The sequence below is a fragment of the Diospyros lotus genome, chromosome 12, assembly GCF_014633365.1.
Source record: "Diospyros lotus cultivar Yz01 chromosome 12, ASM1463336v1, whole genome shotgun sequence".
Taxonomy (NCBI): Eukaryota; Viridiplantae; Streptophyta; class Magnoliopsida; order Ericales; family Ebenaceae; genus Diospyros; species Diospyros lotus.
The window spans coordinates 21,125,778-21,149,534 of record NC_068349.1 but is presented as its reverse complement, the minus strand read 5'-3'; the positions used below and the strand labels follow the sequence as shown (position 1 = coordinate 21,149,534).

Genomic DNA, 23,757 nt, shown 5'->3' with positions numbered 1-23,757 from the left:
ATACAAATAAATTATACAAATAAGTATACAAATATATATATATATTATTTATAATAAATTATTATCTAACCTTTGAAGTAGTAGTGGGCGATTGATGAGAAAATCAGATGGAGTGGAGCATTCCTCTCGTGCTGGTGTTGGTGCTGTTACTATCTGAAACTAAGAAAAAGGCAAGAAGTGTTGTTGTCTGATGAGACAAATGAAGAAGATGAAGTCTGAAGAAGGAGCAGAATAAGGACGGCAATTGCAAGCCATCACCCCAATCACATATCTGACAATTTATTTTCTTCCTAAAAATTTTTTATGGGAAAATGTTCCCTACTTTTTCTCTTTGACAAATATCAAACTAAAGCTTATGTGAGAAGATTCTTTAACATATTATATATATATATATATTATATATACATATATATGACTTTTAAATAATTATTAATATATTTTTTAATAATTAATTTTTAATTAATTAAAATAAAAATAAAAATCCAGGGTGGGCAACTGCCCACCCTTGATTATATGTGGCTCAACCACTGCTTATCATGTCAGTAGTAGGAGATGAGATAAGATATGTTATCTCCTAAATATTAGAATATTCTATCTCCTAAATTATAGATACTAATTTAAACTTTAAAATACAAGTTTACAATATTTAAACTACAAGACTAAAGCCTTATCCATTCAGTTAACTATCTTCAAATTTGAATTTCTCTTCCTCGTCCAACACATATACTTGACTTCTTCATATGTATAATCATATACATATATATAAATACACCACAGTCTTATGATATATACTCAAAACACATTATTTTTGAATTACCAGGGGAACTTGTCCACAAAATCAATAAGATCATGTGAATGGGGTAAGTGGCAATATGCCAGCCTCAAACCAAATAAAATCCATAAAAAATCAGGATTCCATTAATGCCTAAGTCGTCATCATAGGCCAGACTAAAACATGCCTCGGGGTTAATCTTGCTTAGTTCCAAGAATCAAGCCAAGGTCCATCCCTTAGGCCCCCAATCAAGTAAGTGATTCATGAATCACTCACTAATTCCAAGAAGGCCTTAGGAGAACCTTTAAGCGACTAGAAACTGATATCCTAAGTCAAAATCAGCTTAACCAAACACAACCAAGATATTTGGGGCAATCAAAACGGGCAAGCCAAACCATTGAATCTGGACAAAGCCAACTTACGCTATCCCAGGGGCTGCCACAACCAGCTTGGATCCTACCCAACTGAGTTGGGTTCTACCCTAGTCCATTGGACCCTACCAACATAGGCCAACCCACTTTCTTAGATTCGAATTTAAGGGTCAATTTTATCATTTTTAGAAATCTAAGGGTCAATTCATAATTTTAGAAACTAAAGGCCTATCTCATTTTAAAAGACAAAGGCCCAATCCAGTTTTCCAAGATAATATATTTAAGCCCAAACCCAAAACTGTATTATGGTGCAACCAAACAGCCCTTAGCAAGTGTGAAGTAAAAAGGCAGTTTCAGTGCCGGACGACACTATCGGCCACCGGTCGCTGCCAACGATGGTTCCGATAATCGGAACCCACCACCGGATTCCCTCAATCGTGATGACTAGCATAACCAAAAATGAAAATGATCCAACGGGCCGATGTACATATATCTAAAAATCAATCTTCAGACTGCTCATTGTCGCCGGTCGCCGCTGGCTAGTGATTCCGATAATCGGGACCAGTCATCTGACTCCATTTGCTGTGTTCATTCACATATCCAGAAATGAGAGTGATCCAACAGCTGGATTTTAACAGATAAAAAAATTTAATTTTCTCAGTCAAAACTCAAGTTTCTATAAAAGCGTCGCCGGTCGCTGGGCACATATTTGAAAATCAAGTTTCCCCAACGGACGCCCCTTGACCAGTGAGCCACATATCTGAAAATCAGTGAGCCACATATCCGAAAATCAAACAATCCAACAGTCAGATCTGAACAGATATAACATTAAAAAGTCGGTTCCCCTTATTCATATGCATGTACAAATACATAAACAAGAAAAATAGAGACGATCGTCGGAAGGCTTACCGTCTGTCACTAGGAAGCTTTCGGTCACTATTTGCGTAGGTGAAATGAGAGCTATTTAAGGAAGAGATTGTGGAGAGTGGATAGTGCAGTGGGCATAAGGGAAAACGTTCTTTTGCATGTCCTCACCAATATCTTCTTAATTCTTAAACCCTTGCCTTTATTTTAGGGAGCTTTTTGAGTTTTTGGTAAAGGAGAAGATTTTAGATTTTTGAGAATTTTTATATTTATATAATTTTATGTTTGATTAGTATTAATTTTTTTTAAAAATGTTAAGGTATTTTTTTTTAAGAATTTGTACATTCTTATGGTCAGTTTAAATGCAATATTAATGGGAATCTATGTTATTTTTCAAAAATTGCCTTTATTTAATTTTTTATCTAAAAATAATAAATTTCTTCTAATATATAAATATTGAGACTCATAACTTCTTTAAAAAGTCAAAAAATGTTATTTTTTTTCCCACATTATGTATATATATAAGTGTGTATATATTTCTATGAATATCTACTTTAATTATTTCTAAAAAAATTATATACAAAGCATTCAGTTGTTATTTGTTAAAAACTTTTCTTAATTCATGAAAATCCAAGATTTTTAACTCCCATAAAAAAATTTGTGAGAAAGTTAATTAAAAATAAATCATTGAAATGTTATTTTCTCATGATTTTTTTTTAAAAAAGTTATACCAAATATGAGGATGTAGATTTCCAACTTAATATTTCTAGAAATCTAAAAACTTCTCCTATACTAAACGCCTCTTTAAATCCACACCCTTTTTCCCAAATTATGGTCTCGCTCGCACACTTAGACTTTCTTAAGGCATGGTACCAAGGTGTCAAGTCCTGTGATGTAAAATGAGTCGAATCACTTGGGAGTAACTTAATATTTAATTTGGTAAGAGATCATTCATGTTCAGCTTATGTTATAATGAGAAAATTTTGAGTAAGTCAAAACTCGATTTGATTTAAGTCGCAAACAAATTCATAACACAAGCTTGTAAACAAAATCGCGAACAAAACTCATGAACAAGTTTATGAATATTTTTAATATTATTTTTTACTAGAGATGATTTTTTTTGTACCTCTATTCAAAAGATTATTTTTTAATTGAAGATACTTTAGAGACGAGTTTGGGGACAAAATTTTTCCTTCTTTACACTTGGTTCTAGTTTAATCCTAAATCTACTAATTTCTTCTCCATTTGTTGATTCATGAAGCATATTCTAACCTTAGGTTGAATTTGTGTTGCTTCCACCACCCGTCCCCTTTACCATTGACGTTATCGCCTCCACCTCTACTGTCATGACCTTATTTAACATACTAGATGAGTTATTGGTGAGCCAAGATTGATTAGAGTAAAACTCGACTTAGCTCAGTTCGATTACAATCTTGCAAGTCTTTTTCTTTTGTTAATCAACGGGTCATGCCATCAGGCACCAACTTTTATTTTACTCTTCCTTTTGCCTTCCAGTCTAAGACAAGAGTGGAAAGTTGTTATTGTGGAAATTCTCCTAAGTTGCCAAGCAATTTTTGAGTTCATTGTCCCCTAGAAAGTCTCTGGGATGAGAGTCTCCTGAACCCCTGATGGGTCCTCTGGGATTGGCCTAGCATGCGTAATTTTCGCCCAAGTCCAAGAACACATTTTGGGGTCTCCCGGATCGAAGCCATCTAGTGGCTCGAAACTTCTTCAGGGCCACCCGAAGATAGCCATCAGAGTGCCTCACCTCAGAGACTTATCCATGCCCTCTGGCCTTATCCAATGGGTCTTCCCAGAAAAGCCTCCTGGCTCAATCGTGGGTCCCACCATTTTGCCTATAAATAGGCACATCCTCGAAGGCAAATATACGTTTTTGGGACAAACGGATCTCATTGGACTCTCAAACGTTTTTGCTAAAAGCTCGTTCGGATTCTCCCTCAGACTATTGTCCCAACTATTTCAAGCCATTCGACCGTCACTCTGTAGAACCCATCGTAGAACTTGAACATAACATGAATACCTCATTGGGATGTTGATCATATACATACACTTGCATTATCCCTATGGCATTGAACATATATTTGGACATTTCTCTCAGATCATTGTCTGACTTAAGCATCGAAGGGCCTACGTGAGGGAGTTTCTCGCGTGCCTATTTGACTTTCATTTGTGACCACATGCTAAGTTCCAACCTAGCTCACTTGAGGGATTGGAAGCCCCTTTTCTCGAAGACCCATCGGGCCCTTTCCTACTAACTCCCCAAAGACCTATTTGGGTCCTTGCCTTATCGGGTTTCAACCCTAACCTGTTCCAGATTCATTTGACCTCGCCCATGGCATCTTGAACCCTTTGCCATGGTGAAGAACTCTACTTTGGTTGATCCCAAGACAAATAAATTTAATTATTATTGTTAGGAAACAACAATATCCATGTGATGTTTTAAGTTCACAATTATCTAGCAATCGGGACACGTCAACTTCTTGACGCTAGCCAAACCTATTCGACTGACTGAGAGGATCTCTCCAAATCCCTAGAGCACATTGAAAGATCCTGAATATTCTCTAGTCAAGACTCAAGACGATTCTAATGGAAATGAAGTCTCAATTTCGAATAAACCTATTAAGACTCTTCGATTACCATGCATTATAGTCCTTTCACTGACTAACATCTCGATCGAGTGAGAGCCATTGACTGATTAAACTCACGGAACTCAGTAACTATGTTAGATCTAGTACGGTGTGATGGAGGTAGCATATCGGAACTCTTTCGGCATTGGAACTCTTTCCAATCGCATACTCACCATGGTTATGGGATTTCCAATTACCACTAATAGAGACCACATAGGATATTCGCCCCATTCAATGGAGGTTAATTGATTCCATCAGCAAGCATTTGCCTCCATACACCATTACACAGAGACCACATAGAAAACATCCCCATCTTTTACACCGGATGGTTTCGCTCAATGGCAAATTCCTGACACCAATGCCAACCGTAACGCCCTGTTTTCTTGTGTGCGTCATAACTTGGGACAATTTGGGGACAATAAATTTTTTTATTTCAAACTTAAAGCTCAATCATATCATTCCTCATATTTATCCCAAAATCTCCATACATTTATCTTGAAAGAGAATCATCATAAACATTAAATTGCGGAAGTTAGAATCGAACCTAATATCTTAACATTAATCATAAATCAGTTCTTACATTACGGGGACATAAATTTCTCAACATGACTTAATACATAACATAAGTTCTCAACTAATATTAACCCTGATTAAGGTTATACATCATCACTAACTATAAATGAGACTATATATCTTCATTCCTCAAAACGTTTAGAATTCAAAATAGTATAACTTAAACTCATGGACTACATAACATACATTCAACTCATCATACAATTCACCATGCACTTCGTTAAGTGCCATTTCATGCCTCATTCATCATCGTTTCTGCTACAATCTCCATCTGGAACGTTTGAATATTCTAGGGGTAAAGCCCAAGTTAGATGATGAATCATCTAAGGGAACAATAAACATATTTCGTGCATGAATATAAAATGCAAAATGTTCTTTTCCATTTCCTTTTGGTTTGAGCTGACTGTACTTTATTGCTACTCCTTATTTTCACAGCCTCCTTACCAGGCCGAGGTGTATGGGTGCACCCTTGGTAGAGCAACGGTCTTGGCCCGTACTCTCAAACCCTTATACGATGCATGATCAATAATATAATCGTGTTCATATGTATATCGCATCATCAATACATGTAAATGCAATTTATATGAGCATATTCACATCAAGACATGGAAACATGATAAAACCATTTACATAAAATTGGGTTTTGGGAAAATCACTTATAGGCCAAGCCTTTTCATAAAACTAAATATAGTTGGGAAGTAGCACTTACCTTGCAAAAAGATAATTTTGCCCCTAGCATAATTTTGTCTCAAAATTTGTGTCGGACTTCCAATCATACTCAATTATGAATCTTGACGTACCCCGGGCATCATAATTATTTAAGAAAATCAGATTTCTAATTTTTTTCTAATTTTCCTAATTTCTCTCATTTCGTCCTATTATTTTCTCAAGATTACGGAATAAATACTTTCTCATAAAGTTTTCTCTATTTCTCTTCACAATAATTCTAAAAACAATATTCCTAAGTCCAAGAAATTTTTTCATAATTTTCAGAATCTATGTTCTATTTATTTCTCATTTTCTCTTTGATTTTCAAGCATCTATTGCCTCAAAAATCCATAATAAATACCAATCATACATTTCTCTTCCAAATTCATCATAAAAAATTCTAAAATCTCATTCTAATATTTTTTGGAATTTTGAAGAAATTTTCAAAGATAACTCACCTTCCCGCAGAGCGATTCGGTATTCTTCTATATTGTGACGAAGTCTCGGTTTGTGCATCCAACAATGCCTTTTGCCACAAATTTTCGCACGAACTACTAAACCTAGCCTATAGGATTTTTCTAGAAATTTTTGCTATTTTTTTATATTCTTTCTTTCTCTTTTTTCAAATCTCTCTCTTACTCTCAAATCTTTATTTCTTACAACATTTCTCTTTCTAATTCAAATCCTCCAACCTTTCAAGTTTCTCTATTTATAGAGGTTGAATTAATTTTAGTATAATTGTAATGACTCACTATATTTAATTATTTTGTCATATTTTTTAATTATTTTTCACTAAATCTCATTCATAATATTTAATTATTTATCCACACCCTATTTTGTCTCCCATATTTTTAAATTATTTCACCCATTATCTTTGATTATTTGTCACCCTACTTTATCTCCCACATTTCTCAATTATTTCACTCATCATCTTTAATTAATTTGTCACATTTCTTAAATATTTTCCACTAAATCTCACTCATAATGTTTAATTATTTATCTACACCCTACTTTGTCTCCCACATTTCTCAATTATTTCACTCATTATCTTTGATTATTTGTCCACACTCTACTTTATCTCCCACATTTCTCAATTATTTCACCCATCATCTTTAATTATTTTGTCACATTTCTTAATTATTTTCCACTAAACCTCACTTATAATCTTTAATTATTTATCCACACTCTATTTTGTTTCCCACATTTTTCAATTATTTCATCCAGTATTATTTTGTCACATCTTATTTTGTCTCTCACATTTCTCAGTTATTTCACTCATTATCTTTAATTATTTTGTTACCTTAATTATTTTCTATTAAATATTCTTTTGAATATATTATTCTTTTATTTAGTTCATTAATTTTAAGCCCACTTCCTTGGCTTACTAATTCTAAGCCCATTTACTTAGCCTTTCTAACTTAGCCCACTAACTCTAAACCCATTGCTTAGCCTTTCTTTTTTCCAAGTTACTCCATTAACTCTAAGTCCATTTATTTAACCTTTTTTTTTTTTTTCAACTTAGCCCATTAGTTTTCTCAATTATAATCTCTAATGGATGGCAAAAATATATTAAATGCAATAAAAATTAATTATCTTTATTCTCAAAATACTAGGATATTACACATAAGACAACTTCGTTGCTTCTGGTCTAAGGACCAGATACACAATCAAGAGCCAACAACATGTCATTAATCTTCCAAACTATGTGATCTGTCACATGTGCCACATTTAGTAAATGTTCTACCAATACCTGCCCACATGTTTACTATATGCATCTCATGCAATGTATCGTGTGACTCAACATTCCATCCCCATTAGTATCACATGCTAACAATGGTAGTAGCCTATGTGCCGATCCATTAATCGATAAATTATATTTCCTTTATGATAAATCTATGAATCGAAAATACCTTTGAAAATCCCTGAACTAGAGATCCATGTCACACAATCTTAACTATTTAAGAATAGAACATTTATAAGGAAATCTAGGGACTCATTCATAAAGGCGAGTGACGGCACTTAACTATGTGCAATTAATTAAACAAATACACAAACAAATAAAGAAAAAAATTCAAACATGCAAGCGAAGAGCGTTTATATTAGCCAGTGTACGAGTGTGCGTTGCAGTACAAATTTATTTACTAGATGGAAGTCCAGGTCGATTCACTGAGAGATCTTTTTAATATGAAAATAAAAGTTGCGATACGAATTAGGTTGCCAGGGTAATTCACTTATTTATGCAAATAAAACAAAAGTGCAGAAATTAAACCGAAGTGTGTTGGCAATTAAACCAATTAATTAATTTTAAAAAATTTAATCAAATTGGTATTGAAAATAAAATGTCTCACGTCAAGACAATTTTAATGTCAATCCAAATATTTTGTAAGACTCACAAAAAATCACATCATTAGGTTAAATTAATTTTAAGATCTTTGCTATTGATTACATTTCGGGACGATGATGGTTATAATTTTAGTAACCGACATACATGACATGCCGAATCTAATTTAAGCAATCATCATAAATCGAAATATATATATATAATACACTTAAACTTGGGAATGATTGATCACCTTGGCTCGAGAATTATTAGTCACACATCTTTATTATTTAATATAGAAAATTAAAGTGCGGGAAAAATAAATATGTAGTATTTAAATGACAAATAAAAATTACAGATATTTTGGTGTTGGAAATTAAATGACAATAATTAAAATACAGAAATTAAATGTTAGAATTTAAAATATCAAAATTAAAAATACAGAATATAAATTGAAGTATTAAAATAGATAGAAATTAATTTATGAAAAATAAACTACTAAGTCTAAATGCTTAAAATTAAACAGAATTAGAGTTCTTTAATTGAAATAACACGAAATGAAAGAAGAAACTGAAGACAGAATAAAACATAATAACAGAAATTAAAAGAAGAACAATGCTAGAAATTTAACAGAAATCAAATGGAAGAACATAAATTAAAAGTGTTGTGCGATGCCTACTATGCGCTCGTTCTTCTTCTCCAACCCATTCTCTATTCACTAAAGCGGCCCATCCTCCCCAGGCACTCACTGCTTCATCCCAACCCCTATTGTAGCCTATAAAATCTTTCAGACCTAGCGCTTTTACTCCTTTCGAGAATCCCCTTTATTCTTCTTCTTCTTCTTCTTCTTATTATTATTATTATTATTATTATTATTTATTTTTAAATCTTTGAATATGCCCCGATGTTGATTTAATCTTCATTTTTCATATAAACTTTCATATAATCACAAAATTTTCAATTAAACCCAATTTTAAGATTAAAATAAGGGTATAATTATAATAAAATTTTACAAAATTAACCGCTAATCAGCAAGATGAATAATATGAATGAAAGTATGACATTTTATTAATATCAAAAATACATAAAAAAATACTACTCACTCACATCTTATGAAGTGTAAATCTAGTAATTAGGGCACTATTACTAATAAACTCTCACTTGCATTAATGTTAATTTATAAGCAACAACTACTAAATCATCGCATGGTATCTAATACTCATATTTTGAAGATGGTGATCTAATTGTACCTGTGTCAAAGCTTTAGTCAGTGAGTTAGCGACATTTTCTGATGACGCTACCTTCCACAGTTGTATGTTTCCACGTGCTATAATTTCTTGAATAAGATAGAAGCGGCACTCAATGTGCCTAGATTTCTAGTAAGACTTGGGTTCCTTAACCTCTGCAATAGCCTCACTGTTGTCACAATACAAAGGTATCATCAACTCAACGGATGGAACCACTTTCAATTTAGAAATGAACTTTCTCATCCAAATAACTTACTTTGCAACATCACATGTCACAACATATTTTGTCTTTGTGGTGGAATTCGCAATTATATATTGCTTGGAACATTTCCAACTAACTATTCCACTATTAAGACAAAAATAAACCCAAATGTAGATTTCCTATCATCCACATCAAATTAAAAGTCTAAATCCGTGAACCTATCTACACAAAAATAACTTCCTCCATAGGCCAAAACCATATCCCTAATCCTTTGCAGGTATTTCAAAAAATGTTTCATGGCTACCCAATGCTCCTCAACTAGGTCAGATCGATATATGTTGGTAATGCTTACTACATATGTGATATCAAGCCTCGTACATAGCATAGAGTACATAAAGCTTCCCACCGCCAAAGCATAAGGAACTTTCTCTATGCGCTGCCTCTCCCCTAGAGTTTGTGGAGACATTCTCCTAAAGAGTAGAACTCTATATTGAACGAGTATTAGCCTTTTTTTGGAGTTCTTTCGCATCTTATCTATGTATAGACTTTGGGAAAGATTTATCAATCTCTTCGCTTTGTCTCTATAAACGCAAATTCCTAAGATATAGGTCACCTCTCCCAAATCTTTTATGGAGAATTTACTGGATAATCAAACCTTAATTGACATCAACATGCCAACATCATTCCCTATAAGGAGAATGTCATCCACATATAAGATAAGATAGGCTCTCACACTCCTATTTACCTTCTTGTATATACAGGCTCATCCGGATTCTTTATGAAACTAAACTCTTTGATCTTAAAATGAAAATGAATATTCTAAGAACGTGATAACTGCTTGAGACCATAAATGGACATCTTTAGCTGGCATACCTGATTAGGATTAGCTGATTGGAATCTCTACGGTTGTTCCATGAATATATTTTCCTCAAGATAACCATTTAGGAACTTCGTCTTAACATTCATCTGCTAGATCTGATAATCATAATGTGCAGCAATAGCTAGCATCACCTTGATGGACTTGAGCAAATATCTTCATAGTCAATTCTTTGACGTCAGTGATACCCTTTTGCCACCATTCGCGCTTTGAAGGTTTGCACCTTCCTATCAATACCGATCTTTCTCTTATAGATCCATTTATAACCTATGAGAACAATTCTCTCAAGTGGATCCACCAGAGACATGGTTGGAATGATAGATTCTATTTTTGTCAGCATAGCCTCCAACCACTTCTTAGAATCGATATCAGATATCGCCTGCTCATAGGTGGTAAGATTAATCACTAGATCACCATCTTCATACATGAACACTTCCTACATCAACTCAGTACTAAATCCATATCATTCTGGAGGATGAGATACTCTACTTGACCTACGAAGTGTCTCAAGGATGACATTTGATTGACCGAATGGCTTATCCTCCTGACTAGGTTGGAACTGTGACTCGGAAGACACCTCTTCCAAATATAATTTCCTCCCGACACCACCTTCCTAAAGAATTTTTTTTCTCTAAGAATATAAAATCTCGGTTGATCAAAACACTGTGATTGCTTGGAAAATAACTGGTACCCCTTACAATGGAGTGGATACCCCACAAATCTACCTTTATCATAGTAGATCTCGAACTTATCTATTTTAAGCTTTTTCACAAAATCCAAACAACCTCAGACTTTAACAAGCTTAAGACTAGAAGTTTTGTTGTACCATATCTCATATGGCATCGTCTCGACAGAGTTAGTTAAAGTCATATTCAAGAGATAAATTGTAGTCATGAGTGCATAACCCCACAAGAAGACAAGCAGATCTGTATAAGCGATCATCAAATGCACCATGTCCAACAAGGTACGATTCCTACGCTTAGAAACCCCATTTAATAACGGTGTGATATGAGGTGTCAATTGAGAAATTATATTACAAGACTTGAGGTAGTCACCAAACTCCGTACTCAAGTATTCCCTACCCCGATTCGATTGGAGTATCTTAATACTCTTTCCAATCTAGTTTTCTACTTTTACCTTGAACTCTTTGAACTTTTCAAGGGTCTCGGACTTGTACTTCATCAAATACACATAATCATACCTCGAGAGGTTATCGATAACGGTTATGAAGTAGGAGTAATCATTTCTGCCCAATACAAAGAACAACCCACAAACATCATTGTGTATCAACCCTAGCAATTCATCAGTCTTCCCACTTTGTCTAACAAAAGGTAGGTTAGCCATTTCAAAAGTAGACAAGACTTGCGAGTCGGCCCGAGTTCCAAACTCATTGGATCAATAAATCCACGTTTGGCTAACTCGCTAATCCCTCTCTCATTGATATGACTGAGCTTGAGGTGCCATAAATGCTTATGATTTACACCGACACAGCGAGAATGCTTCCCGTTGCTCGTGGTTGTAACACTTACATTTCCATTTCTCATTGATTTATGTATTTTCAAAGCATAAAGACTGTTGACCAATGTACCCATTCCAACACATTCATTTTCAAAACAAATATAACACATATTGTTGAAAAATGAAAATTCATAATTTTCAGCAACAAGTTTAGGAATTGAAACAACATTTCGAATAGTTTCTTGTACGTATAAACAGTCTTTTAGTTTCAATACATGCTTGGTTGATAAAGTAACATAAGAAGTCTCTATAGCTAATGGATCAATAAATGCTCCATTCCTTACTTTGAGGACGATTCCACGCTTCTGAAGCAGTTTACTTGTTTGTAGATCCTGCATGCAAACACATATGTGAGATGATGCACTAGAATCCAAAATCCAAGTAACAGGAGAACAACTTATATAATTGATTATCTCAATCACAAGCAAGGAAGAAGTATCTGCCCCCTGAGTTTCGCTTCACTTGCCTCTAAAGCCTTGCTGAATCTCTGGACAGTTCATCTTCCAATGCCCCTCATGCCCATAATGAAAACATTTTTCCTTGGATAACTTGGCTTTAGACTTCCCCTTGGAGATCTCCTTCATGGGTCCCACCAACTTCTTATTCTTCTTAAAGAAACTTCTCTCGGAAGATTTAAAAGCAGAGGCAATGGCAAGAACTCCTTCTTTGCCCTTCCCCGTTAGCTAGGCCTGAGTTATCCTCAACATGTTGAGTAGTTTCAGAAACGTGCATAAGATCTTGTTCATATTAAAATTCATTATGAATTTGGAGAATGACTCAGGGAGTGACTGCAGGATCAAATCGATCTAAAGATCTATGTCCATGTGAAAATTTAGTGCGTCCAACTGATTGATCAAATCTATCATGGTTAGCACATGATCTCCCATATCTGCACCCTTCGACATCTTGGACTGGAACAACCGCTTTGATATCTCATATTGGGCGGTCATACTTTGCTCTCTATACAATTCCTTCATATTTAAGCTCATTGGTCATAGAGACAAGCATATAATTCTAGCTCTAAAATCATGGTCATGCTTCTCCTCTCAAACCACACGCTCCTCCTCACTGGACCCTTAGGAAAGTTCCATAAAAGGTGATTGACTTAAGGCATATGTGATTTTCTTCATATTTAAAATTAATTTTAAATTTCTAAGCCAATCATTAAAATTAGCTCTTTGTCAAAACGTGTTTGTCTAAAATACAAGAAAAATATTCCTTTCAGTATTTGTTTTCAATCGACTATCTAAGGAAACAAATTATTGGATCAATTAAGGCATCAATTAAGTAATAATGACACTCCTTTAATTTTGTTAAAAATTGTAAAAAGCACTAGTTAATATCTTTTAGTTTTTTAAATTACAAAATATACCCCATTTTCTTTTTTTGACATTGAATATTATAAAATATTATATGTTAATCAAATATTATATGAAAGCCTTCTAGGGGAGGAGATGCTAGAAAGCTCAAAGGCCAAATATTTGTTAAAAAAAAAAACTCTATAAAAGAAGAGTTGATATAAAACAAATGCTTGAGAGCAATATTTACCATGGAGTTATGTTGCTTCCATTATTTGACAATGTTTATAAATTCCATATGAACTAATGATATGCAGTGTTTCCAGGCACAGTTTAGGCACCACTCTGCTTTAAAGCTCCATCCCCCTCATCACAGTCAGTCGAAATAACATGGGCATCTTCGACTTTGCTAGCTGATTTTACCTCCTCAAAATAGTCTTCTCGGGCGTTGTTGGCTAGCATTAAGGCAATCAACCAGAAGAGCGATGCGTCTAGGGATAGGAAGGCGCCACCTCCAAGGAGACCGGTCTTGGCAGTTGGGCACTCTGTTTGCTGATTGTGGTGAACGTTGCGTGCAATGTGAAGTTGTTCGGTTACTGTAGGCCACAACAAAAATGTTGCTGCCAATCCGGCAAGCCCCCTGTGATTTCACCATAACAGAGGTCAACCGCGACATCAAGGGAAAGGGGGACGAAATGACAAAACGACACAACGTGCAACTTCTAAGTAAAGAAAAATAACGCCCTACCATTTTCAGACTCTGCCTTTCTCTCCCTTTCTTTTCTTTCTTTCTTTTTTCTTTTTTTTTTCCCGTATCTTTCTAAGAGCGAGCAAGTAGGTAAGAAATAATAGAAGAAACAAAGTCTCAACTTCAAACATCATGTTCAGAAACTGCCTTTCTGGACCACCTGTTGTCTTAAGACAATCAGTGGATAGTTAAAAAGCATCTTCATAGCATACCCTTGATAGGATTCAAATTTGATCCATCTTTTCCCTAGACCTAACATATGCAGTTGAATAACTGAAAAATCATCAAGACCATCAATCAAGAAGAAATAACATGTTATCTGATGTTACAACATTTCTTACAAATATTTTAGTAAAATTTAGTAAAAATGTCTTGGGTGTTTGTTTCATCTATAAGGAGATGGACAAGAAGGAACGTATCCACCAATACAGTGAATACGCAGAGGATGACATCAACATAACCTACTTTGTACACATGATTGACAGAGTAGAAAAGGCATAAATTGTATACTATCAAAATTGAGAAATTGAAACTCAAAGGGCTAAACAAGATAGACAGTTGATAAAAGAACAAGTAAATAAGTACTCACATGGCAAGATTGAAGAACACAAGGAAAGTATTGCTTCGGAACAATGCAGCCTGTGGAACAGACTGCCCCTTGTAAGGATAAAACAAAGACAGGTATCCACTCGCGGTTGTGGCAGCGAGAAAGGAAACGGACAGATACCCCAAGACAACAGTGGGGTCAGATGGATACTTGCATATGACCACCCCTTTTCCTGTAATTGGAGTTCCAGATGCAGGCTGAAAAAGTCATGAACAAACAAGATACAAACAAATTAAGACATTAAAATTCAGGATATTAACAAAAACTGTTGCTGTTTAATTTTCCTTCTCTATTTACATAAAGAACAGATATATCAGCATTTGTGTAATTTGTATTTTGTAGTCCAACTTGATACAGGAATGATATACAATTCAAAAGAACCTATCATGCACCCAATGTAACCCCACCAAAAGCAAATAAAAAACATAGAAAAAAGCTCCCCATCTATCTACTTATGAGAGTGGAAGCAGAGAGAACAGATACTACGCATCTGCTCAATATTTTAAAGTAATAAATGATGATTATCTACATATTCTAGAATAGATATTTCATCAAACCCAGTTCAATAATCTGAAATTTTGGTGAATGGAAATCTCATGAATGCCAAGCAAAAGCTGGCAACTTGTCATATTGACAAACCTTGCATGAAATTAGTGATATAGATCTGTTAATGAAATAAGATTATTAACTAATTATCCTCCAAAATAGTTGGGCAGCACAGGCAATAAAGCACCACTAAACATTCTGGGCATCTCTATGCACAGTAACCTGCACAGGTTATCCCTTTTGAATACTGCAGAATCAACAAATATAAATAAATAAATAAAACTTTCAAAAGTATTCCAACCCAAAATAATTGTTAAAAAAACACCCATCCATTCCTTGGCATGCATGCTTCGGAGGAGGTTGTAACATCAATGACAAAAAGAAAGTAAATCAATTTAGCAAACGGGATATGAAGGAACTTCGACAATACCACAAATGAATGAAAGGCAAATCCCTGGTTAAAGTCAGTTGATGAAGGAATGAATTCAATCGCGACACTTGTTTAGCAGGTAATTGGTCAAACATCAAATTGCCAACAGCAAATAGCAAGAAGTTTTATGCTTTATTATGCAGAGATAAACCAAACTGTTCTGACACTATCTATCAATTTTTATCGTCACGTGCAAGTATATGCAAATCTACAGAGGTTTTATCTTCAAATGCCCTCTCAAAGAATGTTGTGATTTATATCACGATTATATAAATAATTTTTAACCAGCGGCCATATCACTAATTCTTTCAGGTCAGAATTGAATGCAGTAACAAAGTAAGTGATTACGTTCTTATAAAGATGCTGATAGCAAATACTTGTAGTAAGAACCAAAATCTCTCAATTGGTTTATCACTTGTTTAGAGTAGAAAATAACCTTCTTGTTTTCAGCTATAACTCCAAATATGAAGGATAAGACACCGAAAGTTGCTACAATCAACGCCATCTGTTTGATGGAAACTGCCATTGCGTCTACTCTGTCTTAAGGTGGTCTGCAATTAAACCATTCAAAATTGAAGGCTACATAAAGAAAAAAGCAAAAAAAGAAAAAAAAAAAAAGAAAAGAAAAGAAAAGAAGCAAACAAAAGGCAAATAAGCAAGGAGAAGCATATAAAGACTTTAACATTATTAAACTTTTTATCAAAAATATAGTAAAATACAATTTTGATTCTATTTTCATGTGCTCAACAAGTGTCCATATAATTGACTTGTTCATATTTATTTTCATGTCCATATGCACACCCCAATCTTATTATATAGACTCTAAAACATATAATATGTGAATTACCAGGGGAACTCGTCCACAAAATCAATAAGATCATGTGAACGGGGTAAGTGGTAATATGCCAGCCTCAAACCAAATAAAATCCATCAAAAATTAGGATTCCATTAATGCCTAAGTCGTCAATCGTCATCATAGGCTAGCCCTAAACTCGCCCCGGGGTTAATCTTGCTCAGACCCAAGAATAAAGACAAGAAGGTCCATCCCTTAGGCCCCGGATCGAACTAAGTGATTCAGAGTCGCTAATTCCAAGAAGCCCTAAAGAGAATCATAAGCGACTAGAAACTGATATCCTAAGTCAAGGTGAGCCAAGCCAAACCATTGAATCTGGATAAGAAGAAACAGTTATTCAACAAGATTTATAGCGAAAGAACGTCAAAACTAGTTACTGAATTCAACACAGCCCAATACCAATCCAAAATTTCCCAGTTTTCAACAAACCCTAACAGTAGAAAGATGCCACCGCAAAAAGAAAAGTAATACATAAATTTGCAAGAAACCGAATGAAAATTGAACTGATAAAAGAGAACTCCCATCGAAAAATCAATCAACGACATTGATCACACACACAAAGGGTCTATTCACAACCAAAAAACATCGAACCAGAACCAATAGAACAACCGAATTTCGAGCGAAATGAGTGGAATCACAACATCAAATGAACAAGAAGCAGTCAACCGTGCAAGAAAATCATGCTTAATTCTGGAGTAGTAACTCGCGAGTAAAATACGTACGTCGTTTGGATCACCGTTCCGAGGCCAAGTACCAGAATCAGAAGCGAATTGAAGGAGAAGAAACAAAATTAACGAGAGAGAGAGAGAGAGAGAGAGAGAGAGGGAGAGAGAGCGCAGCACGGAAGGCAGAATCCTGTGGAATCTGAATTTATCTGTAGCTTAGGAATAGGGAATCTGTTAGATCAATGGCAAAGATATCACGAGCAGATGCATACGTACAGCGTATGTATGGTTGGGGTTAGTCTATGTATGGGTTAAAAAGATCGAAACTTTTGCCGAATCTTCAGACTTCGAGTTGGCATTGACTTTAGTCTTCTGATCGATTAATTAATGCATTTTTAAACTTAAATTGAATTTTACTTATTTATTAATAAATTATTGGACTATAACGTATTAAATAATATCCTAATAGATGGAATATGTTAATTTTTTTTATTTGACTTATCCTTATCTTCATATATTATGTTTATTTTTTCAAATTTCAAGCAGAGCTTTGTGATCTTTTGTAAATTATATTTTATCATCATACCAAATATTTACATTGAATTAATAGAAATAAATTTTAAATTTTACGGTCTATATTTAATTGACATCTATTATTAGATATTTCACATAACAACTTTTTAATAAAAAAATATAAACTTTCTCAAATAAACTATATATTTATTAATTAAAATTGTTTATATACATATAAATTTATCACTTCTATTTCTATTTCTCCACTTTTATCTATTTCTATAAAGATAAATTTTGAGTATATATAATTTTCATCATTTCTTTCTAATTACGATTATAATCGAGCCAAATTTTATTTAGTTTGAGTTTGGCTTGTTAGGATTCTAACGAGCTCAAGTTCAAAAATTTATTCGAATTCAATCTCTTCTGATTTTTTTTTAAATTAAAGCTATTAAAACTTATTTTTACTTAACAAAAAATATAACAAATACAATATAAATTTTTAAAATAAATATAATAATATTGTTCAAACAAACACCAACATTCTTAACAAAAAGCACAAGGGTAAATAACAAAATATTAAAATAATAATAAAAAAATTATTTCACAAGCCTGTTCGCAAGCTTTATTCATGAGTTAAATCAATTTGAAATTAGTCTTGCTCAACCTCAACTCATTTTTAAATTAGAGCTCAAACTCAACTCACTTATAACATGAACCAAACAGAACGATCTCTTACCAAATTAATGCCGAGCTATTCATGAGCAATTTGTGCAATTTATAACCTTATTTTTAACTATTTGAATATATTTATTTATTTCTTCTTAATCAACTATATCGAGAGATATTATTTTCTATTCGTTCGTAACTATTTGAATATTTATATCTTTTAAAATTTGTAATTTGAAATTTTTACAATTAAAATTGAATTTTTTAATAAATATAAATATAAAAGATATTTGACCTTATATTTTTAGTTTTATTTTTCATATTTTCTCCTATTATTGGTTTTTGATGATGGTTTTTGGGATCGACCACCACGTGCCACCTCTGCAACTGGATCTCGGGAATATAACCTCGGACTTAGTGATGTCGGACCTCAGTAATAGAACCTGCAAGACAACGAAGTGGCGAGGCTAGGGTCCCCCGGGGTGGACTCCGACGCTCAAATTAGTAGAATAAATGCGGATTGTAATAACTGTGAGAGCTGTAGAGCTTTTTATACCTGATGAGGACCGGCTTGGATCTTTCGGACTCCGCACCAGATTGTTGACTTGCCACGTGTCAGCCTCTCGGGCAATCCATGTGGCGAGCAAGGCTATTAACGCGTAGGGGTATACTTGTAATTTTAGGTAGTGTCACATCACTTACCCCCACTCCTTGAGTTAAGCTGAGAATCACGCTGGGTTGAGGAGTAGCTTAATTTTTATGGCTATTTGACTATAGATTTTCTCGAAATGCACATGAGTGTTTTTAAGTATGAGATCGCCAATCTCTCAATTTTTTGAGATTAATTTTTCCCTCTCTAAGCGCTCGGCTTGGTCGAGGTCGGCCAGGGCTGGGAAGCTCGGCCCTGGCCGAATCGGCCATGGCCAACCTCCCTCTGGGAGGCCCCTTCCTGCTTGCTTGCTTTTTTTTTTTAATATATAAATATATATACATATATAGATATATTGGGTTAACCATGGCCGACCCTTGGGGCTCTTGCCCCCTTCCTTACTTTTTTATTTGTTGCTTGTGTTTTTTTTTTAATATATATATATATATATATTTTTTTTTTGTAAAAAACAACAAGATAAGCCTTAAACTAACCTGTTTCTTTTGGATTTTTTACTGCAGGCGTGGCTTGAGATTTCCCAAGGTAGGTCGTGCCTATTGAGCTCCATTTGACTTATGCTCAGCTGTGGTTTTACTTCTACATTTCTTTAATTTGAGAACGGTCTAGGGCTCTTGACCCTTGGACTTTAGCTACTTCCACGAGGGTATTGATTTCTTTCTAACCATTAGTCCACCTTCGTCTTGGGGATGGCCTAGAGCTCTTGACTCTTGGATTGTCACCATTTTCACGCGAAGGAGGGTGTTGAGTTTCTTCCGGCCATTAGTCCATCTTTGGCTTGTGGACGGCCTAGGGCACTTGACTCTTGGATTATCGCCATTCCCACGCGAAAGAGGGTGTTCAGTTTCTTCCAGCCATTAGTCCATCTTTGGCTTGTGGACAACCTAGGGCACTTGACCCTTGGATTTTCGTCACTTCCTCGCCGAGGAGAGCATTGAGTTTCTTCTGGCCATTAGTCCATCTTCGGCTTGTGGACGGCCTAGGGCTCGTGACCTTTGGATTTTAGCCACTCCCTCGTGGAGGAGGGTGTTGGGCTAGAGTTTTTTTTTGCCATTAGTCCACCTTTGGGGACGACCTAGGGCTCGTGACCCTTTGATGAGTTTTTCCGTGGTCCTTAGTCCACATTCGGCTTGTGAACGGCCTAGGGCTCGTGACCCTCAAATTTTAGCCATTCCCTCACGGAGGAGGGTGTTGGGCTAGAAGTTTTCCTTGGCCATTAGTCCACCTCTGGGGACGGCGTAGGGCTCGTGACCCTCGGATTTTAGCAACTCCCTTATGGAGGAGGGTGTTGGGCTAGAAGTTTTCCTTGGCCATTAGTCCATATCTGGGGACGGCCTAGGGCTCATGACCCTTGGATGAGTTTTTCCGTGGCCCATTAGTCCACATTTGGGGACGGCCTAGGGCTCGTAACCCTTGGATTTTTCATTGGCGAAGTGTTGGCCTTCGTGAGATTGCTATTAGATGGAGAGAATTCGAAGTCTTGCCATTAGTCGTAAAAAAAAAGAGTACAAAGAGGTTCGAGGAATTCCCCTTCTCATTGAAAAAACTTCCTTAAGTTTTGGACATTCCAGGTATGCTTCAAGGACTTACTTTCCATGTCTTCTAGTCGATATGCCCCCTGGACTTAAGGATTCTATCACCCGGTACGGTCCTTCCCAATTCGGAGTTAGTTTATTTGCGCCTCGAGGATGGCTCACGTCGAACCGTCGCAATACAAGATCTCATGGCATGAAACTCCTAACGTGGACTCATTGGTTATAGTACATAGTAATGCGGCTTTTCGGATTTACGATAGGTCTCGGAGCTTATCCATCCCCAGCGGGCTGTTTTTCTTCTCTTCGGGACGGTGTCCAACTTCACTCTTGGAAGCGATCCCGAGTAGGAGACCTTCTCCTATTATCTGACTTGGACTCAACTCTACCCGAACTCACGCCTTCTTGGCCAACGAAATCTCGGAGGTAACCCTGGTTGATAAGCTCATGAATCTATTCTTTTAACTAGATGCAATCCTCTGTAACATGACCATGGTCGCGATGGAAATGACAATACTTCATTTTTCTTCGAGTGTTGGGTGGAGACCTCAGCGGTGGAGGACGCCGCAGATAATACTTATCCTCTAATGCCAGTAAAATCTCTGCTCGATTAGCGTTGAGGGGAGTATAACTCACCGGTCTGCCATGGGCACCCCCAAAGCCCAGGCGATCCTGGGTTCGAGAGGGGCGATAGTATGTCTTATGTTCCATCATTGGCATTTTCTTTTCCTTTTCTCTTTCTTTCTTGTCCGGTTGTTTAGCCCGTTTCACCTTCATCACCTCTTCAGCGTTGATGTACTTGTTAGCTCGTGTAAGGGCTTTTGTGAAAGTACGAGGTGGAGTCTTACCTAAGGACTGAGTGAATGGTCCAGCCCTCAAGCTATTCTGGAGAGCCACCATTGCGATCCGCTGATCAAACTCGTCAATGCTCAACGCCTCCTCATTGAACCTAGCCACGAAATCTCTTATAGATTCACCCTGATTTTGCTTGATGTTCACCAGAGTTATGGAAGACTTCCGATGGCGCTTCAAGGGAGCGTAATGGGATAGGAAACAGGTCTTCAGCTCTTCCCAGCTGTTGATGGAACGATGGGGAAGGCAGGAGTACTAAGTCCGGGCATGACCTCCCAAAGTAGCCGAAAATGCCCGGCACCACATCGCGTCGGACCCCGATTGCACCAGCATATGAGAGGAGAAAAGTTCTACATAACCATAGGGGTCTGTGCTCCCATCATAGAGCTTGATGGATGGGATACGAAACCTTTCTGGTGGAACCTCCGACATGATGCCCTTGCTCAAGGGTTAGTTAGAGCCGAGGTGAGGCAGCTCTTCCTTTCCTTTTTTGAGTTCCTAGACTTGCCTCTCTAGGAAACGCAATTGCCTTTATTGAGAAGTCTATCCTTCTCATGAGGGGGAAGAAGTAGATCCTGCCGCCTTAGAGGGGTAGATTTCCTGACCCAAATGGTGGGATTGACGAGGCTCCCGAGTAAGAGGAGGCGACTGGTGCTCCGCCCGCTGAGAGGGCATGTGCGGACGATGTTGTTCATTCTAGTGTAAGTAACCAGTCAACAACTCTGTTAGCTGTTGGACCTGATTCTCCAGCCTGGTGAGTCGATCTTCCGGCATTGGATTGGCCAGAGATGGTGGATTCTCCCATTGCGGTGGGGCCTCTAGATTAGCCCCAGCTTGGCTTCGAGTCACATCCATTCGGGGAGCCATGTAGGTAGTTATGGCCAGGAGCGAAAGTCGTGTGATACTTGTGGAAAGACCGAGGTCCGAGGTGAGGAGTTGAAGTCCGAAGCGCGAGGTAGGAAAAGAAGAGGCTGACGAGTCTGGACGTCGGGCCCCACGATGGGCGCCAAATGATGATGGTTTTTGGGACCGACCACCACGTGCCACCTCTGCAACTGGACCTCGGGAATAGAACCTCGGACTTAGTGACGTCGAACCTCAGTCATAGAACCTGCAAGATAACGGAGTGGCGGGGCTAGGGTCTCCCGGGGTGGACTCCGACGCTCAAATTAGTAGAGTAAATGCGGATTGTAATAACTGTGAGAGTTGTAGAGCTTTTTATATCTGATGAGGACCGATTTGGATCTTTCGGACTCCGCACCAGATTGTTGACTTGCCACATGTCAGCCTCTCGGGCAATCTATGTGGCGAACAAGGCCATTAACGCGTAGGGGTATACTTGTAATTTTAGGTAGTGTCACATCAGTTTTCTTGTATAATTTAAAACTAATAAATTTAGAATGGTTATATTTGAAATGTTTTCATTATTGTCTTTATCCAACTAATTGATCTTTTAATATGAGACCTCCAAATGAAATAATTTAAATGCGAGTATTTTAAATAATTTTTTTTTAAATAATATCATTTGAAATTAATCTATCCAATTTAAAATAATATCATTTAACTTTAAGGGCAAAATGCTCGTAGATCCGTGTAGTTTGTCCACTTACACAAAAACCTTATCTGATTTAAAATGTCTTTAGAGGTACATATGAATTTGTTTTTTACTCAGACACAATTTTAGTTACAAATGATATTAATTAAAAACTAATTAAGTTGTCTTAGGGCGTAGATCAACTGGCAAATGAATAATTGTTGGAGTGTTACTCTTTGGGTCCCCAGATTCTGTGTTCGAGTCCTGTTCAGGAGATAGTTCAATAGATAAGAAACGACCCTGAAAATGAAAATACTTATCGCCCTCACATTAACGATTGTGCTAGGGGTCAAAACTTGTCTTTTGAGTTCCTTGATTTACCTCTTCTGCTGGAATTGTGGGGCCGAGCAGCGGAGACGCGAGTGATAGCGCGTAATTTAAAAAAATAATAATTAAGTTAATTATTTTTTTAAATTATTAAATTAAATATAATAAAGTAAAAGAATTAAAATTTAAAAAATAAATTGAAAATGCAATGGTCGACAAAGATGGGTTCCATCCATTGGAACCCTAATCGCCCTAATGATAGGTTTAGTAAATGGAATCTAAAGAGAAATAAGAAAAAGAAGAAAGGAACAACATATTTAAATATATTTTTGGATCTCTGCAATGTTATGGATTTTTTTCATAATACCTCTAATAAATCCATTATTACTAACTAAATAACTAGGGTGTTAAAAATT

General features: G+C 36.1%; 1 protein-coding gene across 4 annotated transcripts; it reads right to left on the bottom strand.

The window, feature by feature from the left end:
• Positions 1 to 523: 523 nt before the first annotated feature.
• LOC127814263 (uncharacterized) lies at positions 524 to 17,544 on the bottom strand. Of its 4 annotated transcripts, none has more exons than XM_052355665.1 (4): positions 17,305 to 17,542; positions 16,166 to 16,280; positions 14,736 to 14,950; positions 524 to 1,725 (listed from the first exon to the last, which is right to left on the bottom strand). In XM_052355665.1, the coding sequence occupies exons 2-4, from the start codon at positions 16,253 to 16,255 to the stop codon at positions 1,683 to 1,685; spliced, it is 348 nt and encodes a 115-aa protein (XP_052211625.1). In that variant the 5' UTR covers positions 16,256 to 16,280; positions 17,305 to 17,542; the 3' UTR covers positions 524 to 1,682. The 4 variants fall into 4 exon arrangements, with proteins under 4 accessions (XP_052211625.1, XP_052211624.1, XP_052211622.1 ...); XM_052355664.1 differs by lacking the exon at positions 524 to 1,725 and adding an exon at positions 12,212 to 12,432 and having other exon boundaries at positions 17,305 to 17,541; XM_052355662.1 differs by lacking the exon at positions 524 to 1,725 and adding an exon at positions 13,601 to 14,038 and having other exon boundaries at positions 16,166 to 16,308; positions 17,305 to 17,544.
• Between the last annotated feature and the right edge of the window lie 6,213 nt (positions 17,545 to 23,757).